Source organism: Pseudochaenichthys georgianus, chromosome 23 (assembly GCF_902827115.2).
Source record: "Pseudochaenichthys georgianus chromosome 23, fPseGeo1.2, whole genome shotgun sequence".
Lineage (NCBI taxonomy): Eukaryota > Metazoa > Chordata > Actinopteri > Perciformes > Channichthyidae > Pseudochaenichthys > Pseudochaenichthys georgianus.
This window is the reverse complement of record NC_047525.1, coordinates 22,234,178-22,257,011: the sequence shown is the minus strand read 5'-3', so window position 1 is coordinate 22,257,011 and position 22,834 is coordinate 22,234,178. Positions and strand designations below refer to the sequence as shown.

Genomic DNA, 22,834 nt, shown 5'->3' with positions numbered 1-22,834 from the left:
TCCCTCCATGCCTAGTTCCTCCGGTTTGTATCCCGTTAATAGTTCTGGTCGTAAAGAACCGGGTGATTTGCTACCGTAATTTCTCGTTTGGAATATGAGGAAATGAACTGCGGTCTGCTCCTCCCTGCTTACATGCGGTTTGATTGGCTAGCGCTTCTACTGTCAGATCTGCATAAACGTGTTTGATTGGCTGACGCTTCCAGCTCAGCTTCAAAAGTTGAACATTGCTCAACTTTTGAATCCTGGAAAACCTGGAAATCTTCGCTTCGCTCCCCCACAATGCAGTTTGGTGAAAAGCGAGGCAAAGTGACGTCATCCCCATTCAAAGTCAATGGGCAGAGAAGCGTTGGAAGCGGTGGAAGATTCGACTAAAGCTGCTGTGTGGACGTACCGTAAGGGTGTTTCTCAATCTCGAGTACGCTTGCTTGGGAGCACATGTTCCAAGTCACTTGCTTCAGAAGAAAGGCAAGAATACTTCCTGGCATTCGGAAAACAAAGAGTGGAACAGGCGAGCAAGTGTGCGTCATATGAGAGGCCCCGCCTTACATTTTCCACCACAGATTTGGGGTAATTGGTCCGTGCGCAAAGCATTGTGGGGATTTTAAGACCGCGGCGTCTACACCATGGTCTACACATGTGCAGCCTCGACATTTCTCCAAACTAAGTACGCCGGGCTCGGTAGAATTCCAAGTATGCTGGACATTGGAACAGTCCTTCGGCGGCACTCGATGACGTAGTATGCTTGAAAAAGTGGCTCTGAAGCAGCTTTACTCGAGATTGAGAAACACCCTCAATGTCACCCGGCCGAACATTAGCCGCCTTTAGCTTAGCGTGGTCATGCACAGCAACCGTGATTCTGTTATAGTCGTTAGCTAACGTTAGCTTTTTACTTCTTAGCCTACAAAAGCATGTCGCGACTGCACCACTGTTATTGAATGCTCAATTCTGGTCTACAATGCGTTCTGAGGTTTCTGTATTGAAGATCTCTGATGTAAAACAGATTCCTTCTATAGAAGCAGTTCATAGTCATACTCTGAAGGAGGTCATACAATGTGTTTTTAATTATAAAAACAAAATATCTACATTTTGGGTCAGGGTTTTTTATTAAGCCGTGTAATAAGCAGGATACTATTCACAAAGGTCTCCTTTATCATCCGTCAAGGTTCATTTTGCAATAATGACCCGCTCACTGTACTGTATCCCATATGCTTTGATAAAATAATGCTACTTGCAAAACAGCATCCCTTGTTGGAGCCGGGGCAAACACAAACATCCAGCAAAAGAGTCCCTTGGCCATTTTCGAGGCAATAGAAGGTTTAAAAAATGCAGGTTTAATTATTTAATCGTACCTGTGATCGCTTCCTCGCTAACCTAATAACGGAACTGTCTGCTGGGGGTGTTCGTCCAATCCTGGGAGGCTGTGGGCTACAGAAGAGACGATTAACCATTTGCATTTAGATTGTGTGTTGACACACAATTTAGACGTATGGGCATGTGCTTCAGACATAGGGAGAGAAGCAGGGCCCCGAGAGATGGAAGATGTCTATGGGGGCCCGTGTGTGTGTGTGTGTGTGTGTGTGTGTGTGTGTGTGTGTGTGTGTGTGTGTGTGTGTGTGTGTGTGTGTGTGTGTGTGTGTGTGTGTGTGTGTGTGTGTGTGTGTGTGTGTGTGTGTGTGTGTGTGTGTGTGTGTGTGTGTGTGTGTGTGTGTGTGTGTGTGTGTGTGTGTGTGTGTGTGTGTGTGTGTGTGTGTGTGTGTGTGTGTGTGCGTGTGTGTGTGTGTACATGTGTTTCGATGTACACACACGGTCGAGGAGGTCCAGTGTTAATAGCCATGTCTATCTCTCTCCCCCACGGCTTTCCTAAGGTCTTTTCCTCTATCAGTGATGAGGGATTGGAGGATTTGTAGCATTAGCTTCACTGTGGCTCGCTGCTTATTAGTTGGCCTCGATGCCCTGAGGAGAACATGTGGGTAAATATAAGGTGGATTTGAGGAGGTTCCATCTAGTGAATGGATGGATTACATGATTATAAAGAGCCCTGCAGGGAGGCCAACATGTTAGGAGAGGCAACCAGCTGGGGAGAAAGGAAAAAACATGAACATACAGTAAGCAGAGGGGAAGGGATGGGACTGTGCACTGATGTAAAAGAACATTCATCCTCTAGTGTGACTGTATCTGCTGTAGTGGTCTTACAGTATAACGGGCTCTTTGTAGACGTCACTATTTTATAGAGACAGTTCAAATACAATTCTCTGTTTTACAATCTGGCCTTAATTTGTATGGTTCTGGCCATCATCTCCGCTGATTATGACAACATGTCGCTTCCTAGCTTGACTGCTATACATGGAAATGGCACCTCAACTTTTTTGTCAATCTTTCAGTTTGTGTGTACAGTCGAAATACCGTTTCCCACAATCCCGAATATAAAAATAAAAATATGTATAAGATGTATATCCTATATATACACAATCAACAGACACATTTATACATGTGCACACATTAAAGGTGGGGTAGGTAAGTTTCAGAAACCGGCTCGAGATACACTTTTTGTTATATTCCATGGAATGCTCTTAACATCCCGATAGCAATGAATATCTGAAGTGCTTTGACAACAAATCCATAAAAAAATGTCATCTGTAGAAGCCGTAATACTGTAAAAAGTATTAAACTAAACGGAATGGATGGCCTACCTGCCTGTCAGCCTTCCATCGGGGCACAAACTTATCTCGTGCCCTCATTGGTCATGTGCGCGTTTGTGTGTGTTGGAGGAGGGGCTCTATAAGGAAGTGGCAGATTCTCTCCGGTTGTGTATTTTCAAATTCTAGCGATCTCGAGCCGGTTTCTCAAACTTACCTACCCCACCTTTAAGATAACAAAACACAAAAGTCAATACTAAATAACAATGACTTAAATATCTTCGGAAATGTACATTATTGCAAGATTGTCCATAGCAGCGTAAAAAAGTGTCTGGTGCTGGATTTTAGTTGGTTGGTTGATTATTATTATTATTATTCGTCTCCTTTGGGGAAGCACAAAATATGGAAATATCCTAGCTGGGGGTTAGGGTAATCAGAGGCCAGGTGGCTCCACCCATTCCCAATGAACAGAAGGAGTGGAGAGCAACACACCTGGAGCTTATCTCTTCAACAAGGGAGATGAGACTATTGTGAGACTATTGTAACTCCTCCGTTTCCTTTTTGGAAACGGAGGAGTTACAATTGCAATGTAGAAGTTTGTTCCTTGTTCCTGAACCAGTTAGCTGTTAGCAGCCTGGCTAACTGGACTTAGTTTTGTGCTTTAATTTCTTTCAATTTGGGTGAAATGAAACTGATAGCTGGACTCTGCTGCGTCACCACCTTTCTCTCTCTGCACAATCATGTTACAATACAAAGAAAATTACATTATGAAATATTGTCATTGATAAGTTAGCGAACAGTTTTGTATTTAAACACCCAGAAGACATGGAGCATCATTAACATCCATTCTGAGTCGTGTATCTGGCTACATGTCTTCTTTGAGCTTTGCTTTGGTCTCCGCCCACTAAAGTATTCGTCGCCCTTTATCTACTGAATCCTCCACTATTACCTCATTCACACCAACGGTGTTTCAGGGCCGGTTCGGAGCTGGAGCTTGAAAAGCACCGGGTTTCCTGTTCACACCGCAGCGGAGCAGCCTCTGAATCAGAATCAGAATACCTGTATTAGTCCCACAGAGATAGTTGTTAACCCTGAGTGTCTGATGCTTAGGTTTTTACTTTGGTACATTTTCTCATATTTAATAAGAAAATGCTCCATTCTCCTATTTTCCTTTTATTATCTCTAAAATAATTATCTTACTGTTTGCAACCGACTGGGGAAGTTTTATAGTGATTTTTCCCTTTCAGAATGTTATCTTCCTTTTTAGATATACCAACCCAGTCTCACAAAAAAACGTGTAATAACTACATTGGTCCACAACGGACGTAGTATTTCTACAAAAACGCCTCTGAAATTGTAAGATCCCTACGTTTTTCTTCACCATTCATTCCAATGGCCACGTCTATGTCACGTGATCTTCACATTTCTCCCTGCAGAAAAAAAAACATGGCCGAACTTCGTTTTATTCTCGGTGTAGAAAATAACGTATCTATGCCACAATTTTAGATGCGGATTTTGTTAAACTAATACGTTTGCGCTGTGGACCAACACTATACTTTGACGGGGAAGGGGGTAGCAATAAAGATAACACCATTAAACTGTTACACAACATAACAGAAATATCGATAGCAGCGTCCCTAGCAACCACCTTGGTAACAATGAAAACGTTGTATCGACACCATTTCCTGAAGTAATCTTCGTAATAACTAGCAAACTAAAGATCATGTACATCCACTGCACACATAATCTGAAATAACAACTCGTATTTCTCGCATCAAATGACATCAAAACGCATTTTAATGGCCAAACTAACTTTCAAATAAGCATTTTACACCGAGAATAAAACGAAGTTCGGCCATGTTTTTTTTTCTGCAGGGAGAAATGTGAAGATCACGTGACATAGACGCCAGCCATTGGAATGAATGGCGTTTTTGTAGAAATACTACGTCCTACGTTGTGGACCAGCGTAGTTATCACACGTTTTTTTGTGAGACTGGTATATACACATTTAAACACAGTGTTCCACACAGTGCTTTATCCAGAGACACTTCTTCAGCTTCACCTTGGCAAATGGCAATTACTTATGAGACTATTACTCCATCAGATCATGAGAGGGCCGCTCCGGCAATTATTGAAATCCGTCGATGCAGTCCGATGCTGATGACTTACGTGACAAATTCTCTCGTGATAGTGCCTCGGTCGATCAGAGCGTGCAGCATATGCACGTTTGTGAAGTCAGAGCAATGCAACACACAGAATGTAAGATGGTTTGTCTTTATCGATTGGTTGTTGGGCTGATATTTACAGAGCTCTGCTGTGTGAAACAGTTAATTAGTGTAATCGATTGCAAAGCGTACACTTCTTTGTCATGCTGTCAAATAAGCTGCTTTGCTCTAAAGCTGTTTTTATTGATGTTCCTCAAAAAGTGTTTTCTTGTTTTTCAACTTACTTTTCTCGCTTAGATCAATCTTGAATTGCTCCTTCGAAACCCCGCCTTACCTTTACTGCAAACGTCTATAAGTGCACTGTATTTTGTTAGAATTGATGTTGTTTAAAACCGTATTGACTAACTACACCGCATGCACTCAGATAGAGTTAGAGAACATACAGCAATCTTGTATTATATAACACATGTTGTCAAAGAAAGGATGGATCATTTAAGAAACCAAATAACAAAATATCTATAGGAAGTTCTGATCCTAATCCAACTAGAAAGATCGAAGCACTGGATGCTCACTTTCAGTTTAAGAGAGTTTCTGAGACGTACTTACATCCATTTTTAGGGTATTCAAGTGTGTTTCCCAGAGGATGAACCGTACTGACTTTGTGACTCTTCCTCTTGTGCCATGATAAGGTTTCTATTGGTAAAGCATGGAGTGAAATGTCCCTTCAGCTACACCAAAGATAGCCATGCAATTCATGCTCCCCAGATAATGATAATAATAATAATATGCTGAACGAAGATGGAAATGATTCTCAACATTAATATGTTAGCATTGTCTTTGTTAGAACATTGGATATGTTAGCATTTAGCTTAAAGGTGGGGTAGGTAAGTTTGAGAAACCGGCTCGAGATACACTTTTTGTTATATTCCATGGAATGCTCTTAACATCCCGATAGCAATGAATATCTGAAGTGTTTTGACAAAAAATCCATTAAAAAATGTCCTCTGTGGAAGCCGTAGCGCTGTAAAGAGCACGACCAATCATCTGCCTCAGCCCGGCTAAAGTAATTGGATGGCCTACCTGCCTGTCAGCCTTCCATCTGTGCACAAACTGATCTCGTGCCCTCATTGGTCATGTGCGCGTTCGTGTGTGTTGGAGGAGGGGCTCTGTAAGGAAGTAGCAGATTTCTTTCGGCTGTGTATTTTCAAATTCTAGCGCACTCGAGCTGGTTTCTCCAAAATGACTGACCCCACCTTTAACTACGCCTAAGCCTCACAGAGCTGATCGCTTTTAGATCATATCTGATGTTTTGGCTGTTGTTCAGGGAACAGTTTAAGACAGAGGAGATTTGAAGTTCTTTCTATATCCAACAATATGTCCAACAAAGTATGTATGTATTGTCAAATATTTGTATTGTTGGAGTGTGTACTACTAAGGGTAGATACATTTATTTAATTTTGACACAAATGAATAAGGCAACACAAAATGAAAAGCTGACATACACTGAACAAAAATGTAAACGCAACACTTTTGTTTTTGCTCCCATTTTTCATGAGATGAACTCAAAGATCTAAAACATTTTCTATATACACAAAATAACCATTTCTCTCAAATATTGTTCACAAATCTGAAAAAATCTGTGATAGTGAGCACTTCTCCTTTGCCGAGATAATCCATCCCACCTCACAGGTGTGGCATATCAAGATGCTGATTAGACAGCATGATTATTGCACAGGTGTGCCTTAGGCTGGCCACAATAAAAGGCCACTCTGAAACGTGCAGTTTTGCTTTATTGGGGGGGTCTGGGGGGGTCCGAAAACCAGGCAGTATCTGGTGTGAGGGGTAGGGGTAGGGTTAGGGTAATGTTGTGAATCGAGTGGCCCATGGTGGTGGTGGGGTTATGGTATGGGCAGGCGTATGTTATGGACGATGAACACAGGCCTATACTCGAACAATATTTGAGAGAAATGGTTATTTTGTGAATATAGAAAATGTTTTAGATCTTTGATAAAAGGAAGACATTTCTAAGGACTTTTTTGTATACTAAAGACACAACAAGGGCGACCGTGGCTGCGAGGGAGTGTGGTCGTCTTTCAACCAGAAGGTTGTGGGTTCGATCCCAGCCCGTGCAGCCAACATGTCGATGTATCCTTGGGCAAGATACTTAACCCTGAGTTGCTCCCGATGGCATGGCCAACGGTGTGTGAATGTTAGGTCCTAGAGCAAGTGGTACTGCTCTGTATGAATGGGTCTGAATGGGTGAATGACATGTAGTATGTAAAGCGCTTTGAGGGGTCGTAAAGACTGGATAAAGCGCTATATAAGTACAGTCCATTTTTTTTTTTTTTTTACAACCTCCCAAGGCACCTACCCTACCCTTTTTTCCACATGACTAAATAAATGATCCAAACAATAATGAGACAAAATGGCTGGTGACTACAAAAAGATAGGTTAATCCAAATGTTGCGGTCCGGGAAGAAAATATCTTGGTGTCCTGGGAGTATGACTTCCTTTTTAGATTAAACAGCTGTTATTGCTTCTCTGCTAATTGACCCTGGTGCATCTTTAAGCCTCCTTTCACCTCATTGTTCTCCGCATGATTGGCCCACAGGTCCCAGTGAAGTGACGACACAATCACAATGCAGCTTCTCATCGAGCCACATCAATTACTCCAAGCAGGACCTGAATCTCGTCTCCTTTACCGTCTTATTCTTTCACAGCTTCACAGGGACTGTAGGGGAACGGAGCACCATCTGTTCCCCCCCTTCCTAAAAAACCCCACATCCTCTCTGTTTAAGATAATCTCATGGAGGCTCTTGTGGAAATCCTCTTGCCACTGGAATCCATTTGCTTTCATCAGGCCTAATACCACTTGGTTAGGGAGCTGTTTGAGGAGGATGAAGTAACTTGGTGAAAACACTTCAGTTTCCAATGATCCATATGGTCAATAGACTTTCCTAAAAGGTTCAAAGAATTGCACCATCTTAGTTTAGCCGTGTGGATCTTACAGCTGAGGCTCATGATAGCACTCATGGCGTATTACAAGCTGCTAAGACCCTTAAACTGATTGAATGTTTCATAATAACCCAAAGTTGATACCCTATTCTGATGTATAAAAAAAAAAACACTAGTACTGAGCCCAATACCACCATTTTCTCCTGTTTCTCTTCGCCATGAAATGTTCAGAACGAGCTGTATTTATCCAAAGCCATTAATGTTTGTCCCCTACCTCCAAGCTCCCATTTCTTTTTTTAAACAAATCCATTAAACTCAGCTAGTGAAGTGAAGACGCTGCCATCTCGAAATGTGTGTAAAACATCTTTTGCATTGCACTTTTTCTCCGAACATTACATCGCTCACCACCATAATGTTAAATGTGTATATTAATTGAAACTGATGAGTACTTTCTGTGGCAATTATGAGGCTAATCAAAAGCAGAAATCTGTGGAGAATTCATCACTTGGTGTCAAGCATATAATCTTTGAGGAAAAAATGTAATGTTTGCTGGCATTATTTTAAAAGTAATGGACATCTAGTCTTTGGTATTTCAACTAAATAAGCAAAACATAGCTTTTTTTTTAATAGAACATTTTGGAGATTTGAGGAAAAACCCGATATGTCTCCAGGTCTTTAGCTCTGCTCAACATAGCTTTGAATCCTCACAGCGTGGCTCAGAGATTGTATTCCCAGCACAACACTCGAGAGCACTGAGCCACCCGGCGTTCTGCAGTAAAGCCGTAATAACGGGTGGAGATAAGGAGCAGTCAGCCAGATCAATAGTGGAGCACATCACCGCTAATCAAAGCCCTCAACACTCAGGAGAGCCTGACACACAACGGCTCCGTCTCTCAGGATAATCCAGGTGTCAGATCGGCTGGATTATGAAACCAGCTGCAACCAAACGCTACTGACAGACTGCGAAAATAACTATGTCAACGCATATCTTACTTGTAATAGACAGCAAAATGTTCCAAACAAACCTGAATTGATCGTTTTTTGTATTCGCCGTTTCTTTTTCTCCTTTTTTGTGACATTACCAGTCCCTATCAATTTGCATTTTAGTGCATTTTTAACTTGATGCCCTTCATGACACGGACTCCTTAGAATAAAAACACATCCTATTTCAATGGGATGTTTCTTGTTAAATAAAGATTCAATTAAAAATGTGACAAAGCAAAAAATATAATTACGTTTTATTGGAAGTATCTTTTATTTCCCTCACTTCTTGAAGCTTTTAATAAGAGTAAGAATTGTAATAAATAAAGGCTTTTATTCAGATTGAAATAGGTTCATCAACCTCACAATATGTCAGGTAAAAAAAAAAAAATCGATTTAAAAATCATGTGCAAAATTCTGTAAATCATGCACCAGTGGAAAATCTGCATTTGCGACTAGTCCTCTGAATCTTTTATTTATCTAACCAAGCATGATTAAAGCCAGCTATCAGTGAGACACATGTTCCTATGTTTGTGTAATTGATATCAAGTGCAGAAAGGGTTGACTTGTGAGTAATGCACAGGCCTCGTGTGTAAATCCTGGAAAGAAATCATGACAACATAACATTGCAAGAAGAGGAAATTAGTTAGTACCAGCAAAGACAATACAAACAGTGTTGAGATGCCTGTGGAGTAGTTAGTTGTCCTTCATCGGGAAAAGACAGTAAAAAAGACCCATTTAGGTGATTGAATCGGAATGAGCCATTAGCGCATAATTGAGGCCGTGAATAGAGGTTTAATGAATGGAAAATTATCAGTCATTACCCTGCCCTAATCAGTCATTTATCCCTAATAAGACACAACTCTTAATTGTTCTGCATATTTAAAATATATGACAGATTCGGCTGTTGCTGGCACGGCAACAACATTGATTGATGAAATCTTTATCTGCAGGGTTTTTTTAACACTAGGTTTTAAATTTGTAAAGAGTTTACAACGCTGATTGTTTTGTTTCCCCTTATCGGCTGCATGCTGGTTGGCACTCACCAACTTCACTGGTCATGCTCTGGCAGATGCCGAGCTAGGAGGGACCATCACTCATTTTAAGATTGGTTAATCTTGCGATCATCAGGTCTATTAGAGGTCACCAGAAAGAGTCATAAGAAGGTCGGTGATGCAGCCTTTGTAAACTACGCCCCAAAACGGTGGAACACGTTACCCAACAATATTAGGGAAGCCAATACGCCTTTTAAAAATGCCTATCTCTTTACCAAAGCATTTGACTCATTTTACACTATATACGGCACTATTCTCTGTGATTGACATTGCACTATTTCTCTGTTTTATTCCCCATGTTTTTATATTTAATTATTTTATCCCACTTTATGCTTTTCTCTTGCTGCTTGTTTTACACTGATTGTATGTCTTGTTTCTTACTGATGTAAAGCACTTTGAACTGCAATCCCCTGTAAGAAAGGTGCTATACAAATAAAGTTATTATTATTATTATTATTATTATTATTAAATACAGGTTGAATTTCCAACATTTGAACTTCAAAAACCTTTTTAAAAAAGCAATGCCCTCTGTACCACCACTGCAAAAATGATTAAAAAATTCAAAAACAGAAAAAAGCGAAACATTTTCTAACCCTAACCCAGAGCCTATGGATGACGTATTTTCACTTTTTCGAGATACAATGACTTTTTTCAATGTACTTTTCACTTGTTGCAATAGTCTTAGCTTTTATGATTGTACACATTTGTTGTGTTAAAAACTGATTCTGTTTGGGATTATACTACAACTTCTTTCCAAATGTTTCGACATGCTATACAATGATTTGTCTCACTTTTTCGACGTATTACTTTTTTCATGTTTTCTCGACATACTATGACTTTTCTCGACATACTGTACTATGACTTGTTCTCACTTTTTTCGACATACGATACTATGACCTATTTTCACTTTTCTGAACATACTAAGGGAGGCTGTGGCGCAGTGGTATAGTGCGCTGATCTTCGGATCAGTCAGCATGTCGTTGTGTCCCTGGTCAAGACACTTCACCCCAAATGGCTCCTGCAGGCATTTCCCACAGTATTGAATGTATGTAAGTTACTCATTTTATTTATTGAGTCATCAAGTGCGCATTTAAGATCATTTCACATGTTAAGATACCAATTTGAAGAGACAACTAGTAGTGACACAGTTTCAAGCAAACCTACATTTTTTTGCATTATTTTTGCTAGCTGGATGATAAGCTACAAACATTTTCCATGGATGGTTTTCATTTCCACCTTCAAAATGGATTCAATCGACATGACAACCATTCTGTTGTTCATTTCCGTACGAAATCCATAACCCACTGTTCAAAGTAAACCACAAATTGAAAGTGATCAATCTACAACTGATTTCATTGTAAACTGTTTATGCACCATGCTAAAACAGAAAGCTTGACAGGTGTAGAAACTAAAGAAGAAATATCATCTGTGACCAAAATTATTTAAATATTCAAGAGATTTAATATTGCCACGCTAATGGACACACACACACAGTCAACACCCAAACACACACACACAACGTGTCACCCACTTTCCGTCACGTCGTCTACACCAGCGTCTCTTAAAGAACACCTGACTTTGTTCTCGTCCCACTCATTCCCAGCGGCTTCAAAGGCACCGTTAGATTAAAGAGAGGCAGGATCTGCTGCAGCACTAGGCCGCTCAGCCGCTGGAATTTGAATGAGACAGAATAGATGAGAAGAATGGTTGAAGTCAGGATATATGGATTTCACATATTTCTGTATTTTATGTTTTGGGGCGAACTCCTGTCGTGTGTAGCTGTAGATTTAATCAAACAACGACCTAACACTGATTACTGAGTGAACAAAACAATCCCAGATATCGTTGTCATGTAGTTTCAGTACCTTGTCAATAGATGTTACCTGGACTGAACCCCCTTTATTTTGTACATGCTGTTTACTACTACTTTTTCTCTCAGGTTGCTAGTTTTCTTCTGGTGAGTTTTTTCAAATTATCCTGAAAAGATCCAAGAATGTGACTTCCATTAAAGAACCCTTTTGACATTTTAGAAAATACACTTGTTCCTTCTATTGCCAAGAGAGAGACGTTTGATACCACTGTCTCACATCTGTTAATGCAAAGCTACAGAGGCAGGCAGTTAGCTTAGCTTACCATCAGGAAGAAAATAGAACTTCAGACACACTTTTGTTTTTATATAGAGTAAATGAGATATATGGTGTTACATTTTGACCTTTCTTGGTATGGTTGTACTAGCTAAAGTTGTATCCTTTAGGCTATCAATCAATCAATCAATCAATCAATCAATCAATCAATCAATGTTTATTTATATAGCCCAATATCTCAGTGGACTTCACAGTGTGTACAGAATATCAGTATGACAATACGACACCCTCTGTCCTTAGACCCTCTGTCCTTAGACCCTCTGTCCTTAGACCCTCACATCCTACAAGGAAAAACTTCCAGAGAAAACCCACAGTTTAAAGGGGAACATGGGAGAAACCTCAGGGAGAGCAACAGAGGAGGGATCCCTCTCCCAGGACGGACAGACGTGCAATAGATGCCGTGTGTAATTTGAAAAGATAATACATTTTACAGCATATAGACCAAATGTTAGGAAATGTGTGCGTCTTTAATAAGAAGATGAATCCACGAGGATGTCAGCCATCCTGTGGGAGCCCTCAGGGAAGTAGTATGATGAGAGTCAGGCAGGACCGCAGAGACCGGTTCAGCCACGACTCGAAGTCCAGGACTCAGATCAGGACTCAGGATCCCAGCGTAGAAAGACACCAAAAAGAAATGTGGGGGAAGCTGGGTTATTGGGAACATGAGAGCACACAGGTACAGACGGAGAGAAGGAAGAAGTAAGATGTCCCCCGACAGACTAAGCCTATAGCAGCAAAACTAGGGGCTGAATCTAATCAGCCCTAACTATAAGCTTTATCAAAAAGGAAAGTCTTAAGCACACTCTTAAAAACGGATAGGCTACCTTTTCTAGTCTTTATGCTAAGCTAAGCTAACTGGCTGCTGGCTGTAGCTTTATATTTAACTGCCTTTTATAATGAGAGAGCTATCAGTCTACTCATGGAACTCTTGGGAAGACATCATTCTTTTGTATCCAAAGCTATTCCTAACCCGTACCGAACAATGACAATCAAGTGTGCTTATGCCTTTGGCCAGAGGCATTATTCTTTACTCATATTAATACTTCAGTCACTTCGCCCATCCAGCCATTTTTAATAAAGCATGTATTTGATAATTATTTGTGTATGTAACAAAAAGCCTTTATTTCTTTCCAGAGGTAAGACTAGTTTTTTTGGCACTCACGTCATTGTAATGAAATATTGAAGTAAAGGAAGCACTACTTTGAGGAAGGGTTCAGAGTTGGAATCCCCTTTAATATATTTATATCATGTCTTTATGTATGAACCTAAGCCCCAATGCTTTACCATTAAGCTTTGTATTTTGGTCATGCCATTGCGCTTCATCCATGTAACAAAATGCCTATCAGCATAGGCCTCAACGCCATACCACCGTAACCCATCAACAGTCAATTATCTTTGCTGTGCCCATTGGGATTAATCATTTATAATACTTGGTTGACTGCAAGGAATTTTTCTTCAGTTCTTGTGCCACTTCTGTCACACAGATATAACCAGTTGGATATTAGACGGGGAGATGGTTAGCTGTGAGAAACGTGGGTGCAGTGCTTACCTGATTTAATATTATGCATACATTCCCTGGCGATGGGGATGCCAGTGTGATGTCGCTCATTAATTCTGCAGTTCAGTGGGCTGTGGACAGACACAGCAGATTGACAGGGGATGAGGAGACTATACCGGCGTCTCCTTAATGCTTTGAAATGGGAGTATAGTTTAGCTTTGATGCATCCTATCACTAAATGGACATGCACCCCCATAGACGCACACAGCGTCCCTGCACCCGTAACCCACCCCCACACGCACAGCGTCAGTCAGTCATCCCACTGTGAATACATGAATACTGTAAACGGTAGCGACAGGGTACATTAATATGTGTGCTATCAAGCCACAAGACATCAACAAATCCTTTATGACTTCCTGTGAGAGTGGATATGCAGATGAGGAGGCTTGGTGGGTTAGTTTTCCAGGTGTGGCAATCTTTGCAGTTCCCATTTCATTCTCACGTGCTCAATTAGAAATCATCTTCTTTATAATCTCTCACAAGTAGATTCAGTGTTTTGCGAGAGATTAGCTGATTGCACCGTATTGATAAGAAGCAAGATTTCCCTGCAGGATGTGTCTTAGATTATTAACCTCTTCTTATGTATTCATCGCCTGCAGGGCCGTCCCTCCCTACAGGCCGACCATGCAGACTGCGTGGGGCCTCACCTCGCGGAGGGGGCCTCACCTCGCGGAGGGGGCCTCACCTCGCGGAGGGGGCCTCACCTCGCGGAGGGGGCCTCATCTTGTGGAGGGGGCCTCATCTTGCGGAGGGAGCCTCATCTTGCGGAGGGGGCCTCATCTTGTGGAGGGGGCCTCATCTTGTGGAGGGGGCCTCACCTTGTGGAGGGGGCCTCACCTTGCGGAGGGAGCCTCACCTTGCGGAGGGGGCCTCATCTTGTGGAGGGGGCCTCACCTTGTGGAGGGAGCCTCACCTTGCGGAGGGGGCCTCACCTTGCGGAGGGGGCCTCACCTTGCGGAGGGGGACTCAGCTTGCGGAGGGGGCCTCACCTTGCGGAGGGGGCCTCACCTTGCGGAGGGGGCCTCACCTTGCGGAGGGGGCCTCACCTTGTGGAGGGAGCCTCACCTTGCGGAGGGGGCCTCACCTTGCGGAGGGGGACTCAGCTTGCGGAGGGGGCCTCACCTTGCGGAGGGGGCCTCACCTTGCGGAGGGGGCCTCATCTTGCGGAGGGGGCCTCACCTTGCGGAGGGGGCCTCACCTTGCGGAGGGGGCCTCATCTTGCGGAGGGGGCCTCACCTTGCGGAGGGGGCCTCATAGGGGTGGGCGATATGACGATATATATCGTCGTGACGATATTAGGTCTTGACGATATGCTTTTTCAGAGATATCGTATCTATCGTGATAAAAAAAAAAAAAAACTAGAAAAAAAAAAACTGATGTGAAAGACATGCTCTAAAGCTGTCTAGTCAGGAGTCAGACAGTATTGCACTTCATTTATTGTCTTGGTTGATTCTGTTGGCTTATATTTTATTTTATTTGCGTGCATATGAAACGCTAACCATTCCCATTGAGATCATTAAAACTGTCATTTGAAAGGCGATCAAGCCTGAAGCCACAGAGACTAGGCTCCTTCAGCTTCATAAAGGCTCCACTAGCACCCCCCCCCCCCTCCCGTTGACACTCGCGAAAGAGAGGGCCTCATCATAGAACTTTGCGTGGGGCCTCATCATAGAACTTTGCGACCCTGATTGCCTGACACCACAAGCAATAGCAAACAGAATCAAATGTGTTGCTTTCTGCAGGAGACAATACCTACTTTTCACAAAAAGCGTTTTTTCATAGAGCAGGATCAGCATGCAAGTTACTGTTAAGTCCCTGAAATCCAAACATGTCCTGCTGGCCACAGTATGCATACTGCATGCTGGCTGGGCAACATTCAAAGTGAATCACAATATACTTTAGAGCTCCATGTGTTTGACACTAAGCGGGAGAGATTGCAGAAACATGACATGGCAGATTTGGATGTGGTCAGCCGACGGTTTGTATTTCCAACAGAAATGATATCCCTTCCTTTTGGAGGGACGCTGGTACTGAAAAGGCTAACAGGTATTTGTTAATAAATAAAAGCTTTATCAAATTAAAAGTTGATAAACTGGTAGTAGGGAATAATCATTCTGGGAATCTCAGAGTTGAAATGTATTATATTATAGCACCAAATGTTTAATCCTGTCTCCTACAAGACTACATTCCCATTTGACTTGACTACATTCTTACCTCGCTGATTATGGTCACAGTTTCAAACACATAGTAACGTTATAAATCAAAGCAAACAAATATAGTTCTTCAAGTCTTCATTGTAAAGATTTAAATGTTGACATGACACACATCAATATGTTCAAAAAGAGAAATGTTCTTCATCTGGTCATTATTGTTTTATTACAAACATCACCATCAACACAAACTGAAGTCAAGGCCTCTGCAATTAACGTTACAGTGAGAAGCAGCAGGTTTGAGACGAAAGGCTGCAATCGGATACACTTTCTCGACTTCCCTTTCGAGGATAGTCACTTAATGTGGAACATTTATATAACAAATAATTTACAATAAATAGAAACAATAACGGTAAACAATATAAATATGAATCTATTTAACATTTTAAACATAATTCACACACGTATGGGGTCAGGTTGACTCGAGGGTAAATTAAGTCAACCGATTCAATTAACCGAGTGTTCAACCGTTTCAGAGTTTTATTGTGAGGTAAAACCGCTCAAGAACAACATGAGCTTTTGAGATACGTTTTTGCGACAACTCTGACTCGACTTATATTATTAACACAACGAAGGTTTTATGAAGTGTGTTCTGGGAATTCAGAGTTTCTCTTTGTGTTGGTCTGGCATACAATGCAGGCTACAGTACAATCAAATAGTGTCAACGTGGACCATGATACAAACATAAATAAGACATTTCAATAAAATGTTTACAGTACAATGACATTCAGTGTAAAAAATTGTTTACAAAAAGTTACGGAGTTTACAAAGCGTGAAAAATATCATATTTTCCCCCATTATAAAAAATGCCACCTGGAACGAGGCAAGTGAAGTCGCTTCATCTGCAATGAAACACAATACACACAGACAAACATACAGTCGTGTATATTGAGTTATTGTATTAGTTCTGCACTATTATCAGTTCGAACCAATATGCTACAAAAATCATCTGCTATCAGAACAAGTCCATTTCCAAAAAGCCAGTGTAAAAACGATGAACAGTTGTAATGGCCGAGGTCTTGAAATGATAGAGATAAAGACCTTTTAAACATTCTTAAAGAGATACGAAGTTGCCATAGAAATGCTACAGAAGTCCTCAGAAGTCACATTTACTTCCCTACACCGACCCTTTTTTCATAGAGCAATAGTTCCTGAAAGGCAGGATCTTACAGTGTGTAGCACTTAGAAATATGAAGTACTGCTAGACAGTTGTGACAGAAAGGAATGCGCTGTGATGTACTTTGGAGTCCTCTGGGACTCTAGCCCCGTGGCTCATCAGCTCCTGGATGGTCATCCAGTTATCCAGGATCTTTTTGTTCCGTTTCTTCAGCATCTTTTTGTGACTGAGCTCCAATATATTGATTTCCTTCCTGCCCTCAGCTCCACTGGCTGGCCCCTCCTTGAGACAATCGAGGCGGCTCTTCTGCATGAACTCCCTCCTCTTCCTTTGCTCCCTGGCACGCGCCAAGTGCTGCTTCCTCTCCTCTTTGCTCCAGTAGCGGCCCATCTTCATCTCGCTCATGGCGTCGTCATCCGTGGTCATGCCTCCGCTCCTCTCCTCTCTTATCCGTAGCGCGCGCTCCCTCAGGATGCGGTCACGGGCAGGCCTCCGCGCCACGTAGCGTGTGCCGTCAGCCCGAACTTTGACCTTCCACTCTAGACGGGGTTCCCCAGGGCGTCCGCTCCGGTGCACGGGGTCTCGGCAGACACTGAGCAGACTCAGCTGGCTCTGGGAATACTCCAGGGACGAGTGCTGTTGTAGCAGCTGCATGTAGCTCTGAAACATAGAGAATAGAGTTAGCACAGAACTACCTTGAGAGGCGCCTCATTCATAGAGTGGTGCAGGGATGACGTATTACCCGGAAGTAAGCTGCGCATGGGTTGCCTCCACAAAAAAGTTCAGCCGAATAATATCCACCAGAAGCAAAATGCTAACGTTATGCTATAAACTAACCACAGCCGAGTACAGCAGGGTTGCACGACTTCAACGTCACGCCAACTTAAGATCGATATTCAAAAATACAGATTTAAAATTGTACAAGTTGAAGCGTTTGTTTTGACAGTTTGCAAGAGCCAGGAACTTGCTTTCAAGCAGAACAGGGCAAACAACCGTAGGAGACGTGTTCGGCGTAATGACGTTCAACGGCCTCGACAACTTCCGTAGTCCTATTCAGCCACTTGTTAACAACGATAGTTTTTCAGACACGTCAACTCTTCAAAAATCACCAGTGCGGTCACTGCTGATGGATTTAATGTCTTAGAACAAAACGTGATCCGTCTCTTAAATTTGTGTCAACCACAGACCTTATTTCGAGCTATTTTCCCAAATCCTATGGAGAAATCCCATTGGCTCCGAGACGAGGGAACCGGAAGGGGTAACATGCTAACTCACTTCCGGGTTTTAGGACTCGTCACTGCACCACTCTATAGGCATATCACCATTAGGTTGACACATGATCTACTTGATTACACCTACTTGCAATTGCCTGGATCCTCCCTGGCCCGGATGTGGGGTTGTCTGATAAGAACCATAGGGTAGCCCCCTCCTGGTTTCTCTTGTCCTTCTTTTCTTTTCACACCTCTCATCGTCCGCTGGTAGGGAAGGGTCTGACTCGGACCGGGAAGGGTTGCTCTGGTCCGGACTGCTGGAGATAACAAGGCCTGGGTCTGCTGGTCTGCTAGGACTTGGTGTACCTTGTGGCTTTGGGATCGCAATGGGGCGGGAAGGTGTGGAGGAAGCCAGTCTGAGGTTTTTCTGGTTGGTGAAGCTGATGTGTCTCTGCAGAGAATGATCAGGAGATCTCTCCATGCCTAGGGGTGTGGACCGAGCACTCTCTGCTGTGTTGTAGGCACTGGAGCTGTCTTTCTCTCGGATCCTATCGTTGTCCGACCGCTCTGGGTGTTCGTGGATGTCGGCCAGCCTGCCGTGCCGCTTGTGTCCCTCCTTCGGGCTCCGTCCCGGTGAGCCGGACGCTGGTTGAGAGAGATTTAGCTGGTTTTGACGGAGCTGATGCGCTTGCATGATGCTCTGGCACTCGAGCTCAATGCTGCACAGTTCCTCATTCAGCATCCTCAACTCCTGCTCCACGCCATTCCCTCCTCCAACCCCATCTTCACCGTCTCTATCCACCCCTTGCTCAGTGAGGCTACACTCTATACTGTGTCGAATGGAGTACACCCCACACTCGTCTCCATTGCGGATTTGACACTTGAGCTCGAGGAGTTGCTGGAAGCGATTTTCCAAACCAAGAATCCCGCCTCCACTATTGCTGATTCCTCCTTCCTGGCTTCCTTTGGACCCTTTCCTTGAACCCTTGGTTTCCTGCTGAACTACAGTCCCTTGTTTTGTGTGTGGATGATCTGCACGCCATCGCTCTCTCAGGCTATGGGCTGGAGACCTCCTGTCGAGTCCAGTCAGCAGTGGTTGGTGCTCTGGACTGTCTGTACTGCGTCCAAACCCACTGTCTTGATTGTTGGACGAATAGGTAGCTGTGTCTGTTGTCATGTCTTCTTCAGCTAGATTCTGAAAAAATATAACAATAGTTAGTCCTACTCAACGGCAATTCTGTTAACTTGCATCTCATATTTAAATGCTGTTCATAATTTGCTTTGGGAGAATGGTCAACCAACTATCTCTCGGAATAACGTCCATATCGGACAATTCTGCATAAATGCCCAATGCTAAGTGCAAGTGCAGGAAGGGTTAGGGTTACCATGGTATTGTTATAACCACTTTTTGGTTGCCTAAGCATCACCTTATCACAACAACAGTATATCTGAAATTGCCATAATCTTCTTCATACTTTAACCATGCCCTAAAAAGAAGGCAATGAAAACATTTAATTAATTAATTAAGTCGTATAAGTCATTAAATGTAACGCAGGTTTTTGCTTTCAGTATCGACCAATAAACATTTTTGTGTTCTCTATGTAAGGTTATATGCATCTAATAATGTGCCCTCCCAATCCTTCTGGGATGTTCTCTTTTCTTTCATTCGTCTCTCTATCCCTACCTTTCCTCCCACTATCCCTGCCATCTTTCTGCCTCTTTTCTTTGACGTTTTGTCTCCCGTTTCGATGCACTTCTCAAGTTTACGCTCTCACCTCATCTCCCCTGTCAAAGTTAAGTTCCTTCTGCTTCCTCCTCTCCTCCAGGATCTCTATCTTCAGCTCCTCCACGAGCTCCTGTTGCTCGTCATCCAGCCAAACCTCCTCCTCGAGCTGAAATCACAACATCTTGTCAGAATCCTGTCTTTGTGTGGAAGTGTAGGAACTCCAGACAATCACACTGACAGTTCGAAGAAAAGCAAAAAGCACTTAGCAGCAGGAAGCTTTTTCACATGACGGGGTATTCGAGATAGGACAGAGGAGCCTGTCTAGGTGTGAGTGTTTACCTGGAGTTCTGGTCTTGTCACCAGGAGTGTGATGCTTCTTGTTTCTTCACTTGATAACAAGGCAACAGCTTTCTCTCTGTCTTGCACTTCAAAGCCATTTATCTGTACACCAAAGACAAGTATAAATGGTCAAGATAAGAGGAGTGAACTTGTAGAGAGTCCCAACCGCACACCTGAGAAAGGACCTGTAATTGTATCGTCATCGTCCATTTCACTGACATGTATGAAATTACGTGTTATACGACTAACCATTGTTCCTATTCCTGCAAGACACACCTTGAGTACTCACACAAGGACACCTTTTTCTGTTTCTCATTCCTGCCCATTTTCTACCTTCATTAGTCTATTTTTAAGTCATTCTTCTTCTGGGCTCTCCATCAGTCTTTCTAAGTCTTCCACATCACTTCCTCCACTCCACGCAATCCCTAGAAAGCCATGGGTAGGCTGCACGCCCAGGAGTCAATTGCGAGTGCGTAGTCCAACCTCATAAGAGTGTGCTCTCCCCACACAGCCAGACACACAATTAACTGATCTCTGACAGGTGCCGTTCATCTTTTCCTCACGAGAGTAATGGGGCTGTCAGAAGAAGATAATAGGGCCAGCAGTACAGCAGGCCCTGCTCCCCACCATCATTCACACTACTGAGACACACAAGCACTACGGCGAGAGAAAGAAGGTAATCAGGGAGTACAGAAAAGATGGAGGACACTGTTGTTCAAATTGGAAGCAAGTTGAGATGAGGCCAACTGAGTGGACATGCATTCAAATTCCCTTAAACTATATTTTAGTGAGGTGCTTGAATGTGGTTTGATCTGGGCAATTAATATCAAGCTGAATTTGTCTTTTTCATGGTAACGGGCGGTTGGCTTTTGGTACAATGGGACATTTTTCAAACTCTCGGGGTTTCGAAATAATGGGCCTTGGGAACAATGGCATCACAAGGGGTGGGCGGCTCAGCAGTTTCGTCATTGTCAGCGGTTTACGAAAGTCATCAAGGAAATGAAAAATGCGAAAACAATGGGGGACATCCCAGTCGCGATCCTTTTTTCTTTGTGCATTAATAGTCTAACATTGGCTACGCTGCGGGAAATATTTTTTTCATACACTTTCTTTAAGTGGGCTAAGATCTGTTTTTCTTTCTCAAGACATGTTTCCTTACTGAGGTGAAAGACGTAGAATCATGTTTTAAGCAAACTTTTATAATAAAAAATTAAATAATACTGTATAATATAAATGTTGTTGAAAAAGGTTTTGTCACTGCATATTTCCCTCCGTTACTAACAAAGCCACCTGGCTAAGTCTTAACGAGTGAGTGTTCATCTTGTCTACACACACACCTGCTGCCACTAATGGTGCGCATGGAGTCACGAATAAAAAGCTTTACACTTAGTTAATCCTGTTTTCCAGTGGGAAAACATTGGGCACTTAAACAACCATGTATCTGTGGTAAAAGGGATACAGATACAACGTATGAAAATTGCATTCTGTACCATATGAAATCGGTAAATGTTTAGAGAGAACTATTAGTGGTTTTCGCATGGTGAGACAGAGAAAGACTGGGAGGGTTAGTGATGATGTAGGGCTTGGTGTAACTGCCACTAAGAGCTTTAAAACGAGGTAATTAAAAATACACATGCTGGCCCATACTGCAGACACCAGCTGCTCAGCTATGCTCTAAAAAGACTGCCTTGGAGGATCTACCTCGGCATGTTTGTGTGGCGGCACAGAAAAAAACACAGGAAATAGCTGATATCAATAACAACATACTGCCAGTGGTGTACAAAATATCAAGCAATCAATAAATCAAACTTTATTTGTTGACAACACAAAGTGCTTCACAAATAATAAAAAATCAAATACAAATATCATAAACATTTTAATAAAAACAATACTAGCCCCCCGTACCAAATAACACATAACTTGATTGATAAAATAAATAAATAAAATAAATACATATATATATATATAAAATAAATAAGATGTGAGTCCATAGTTGGTCATTGTGATGAATACAAAAACGCACCTGTAGAATACGGTCTCCTTCCTTGATGCGTCCATCCCTCGCTGCTATGCTGTTTGGCTCCACCTGCAAAAAAAGACATTGTCAGTCATTGTGTATCTGCCCTCCCCCCCAACAAACACCTGTGATGTCCCGCTCTCTCCCCTGCTCTCTGATCTTTCTGCTGTCAGGAAGAAAAAAAAGCCTCTCCATAAAGAAGAAGAAGAAGATGCTTATTTTCTCCCTGACAACATGTTATTTTTCATACGACATGTGGTTCTTCACAGGTTCTTAGTGCTGGTGTGTTTATGCTTTATCCCGAGTTTATCGACTAATACTGACTGAGGTACGTTTGTGACACTAGACACAAGAACATGTGAGTCATACAAGATTCAACCCAAACAAAAACAATAGTTTATTCCACAGAAATGATTCTATTTTTCTGAATGAATCTCATATTTTTCTAAGTGCATCCCAGCACACGAAGCGCTCAATAGCCATTTTTCTAAACTTTGTTGTTCTTGCATTGAAGATCAAGAGCAATAGCGACATGTGGGAACAAAAAAGACCCTAGTGGAAATGGAGAAAAGAATCACGCACTTCCCAAAGTTGCACCGATGCTATCCATAAATACATTTTAATGAGAGAAATTAGCATTCTCATCCCTTTATCAAACATACAAAAATAGACGCGTCTGTTGTTGGGAGACCGCTTTCACAATCTGTTGCGCTTCAGCGA

At 42.4% G+C, this 22,834-nt stretch overlaps 1 protein-coding gene and 1 long non-coding RNA gene across 3 annotated transcripts in view; one reads left to right on the top strand and one right to left on the bottom strand.

Moving 5' to 3' along the window:
• LOC117468342 (uncharacterized) overlaps positions 1 to 22,834 on the top strand; it is a 57,899-nt gene that overhangs the window by 2,507 nt on the left and 32,558 nt on the right. The window lies entirely within an intron of this gene.
• Positions 16,660 to 22,834, bottom strand: part of pdzrn4 (PDZ domain containing ring finger 4) — a 68,186-nt gene continuing 62,011 nt past the window's right edge. For both annotated transcript variants that reach the window (XM_034112403.1, XM_071201756.1), the window contains 5 exons: positions 22,121 to 22,183; positions 20,098 to 20,199; positions 19,808 to 19,924; positions 18,181 to 19,227; positions 16,660 to 17,481 (listed from right to left, as the gene is read on the bottom strand). In XM_034112403.1, the coding sequence (XP_033968294.1) occupies positions 16,906 to 17,481; positions 18,181 to 19,227; positions 19,808 to 19,924; positions 20,098 to 20,199; positions 22,121 to 22,183 (1,905 nt within the window). In that variant the 3' untranslated portion in view covers positions 16,660 to 16,905. The remainder of the gene's footprint in view (positions 17,482 to 18,180; positions 19,228 to 19,807; positions 19,925 to 20,097; positions 20,200 to 22,120; positions 22,184 to 22,834) is intronic.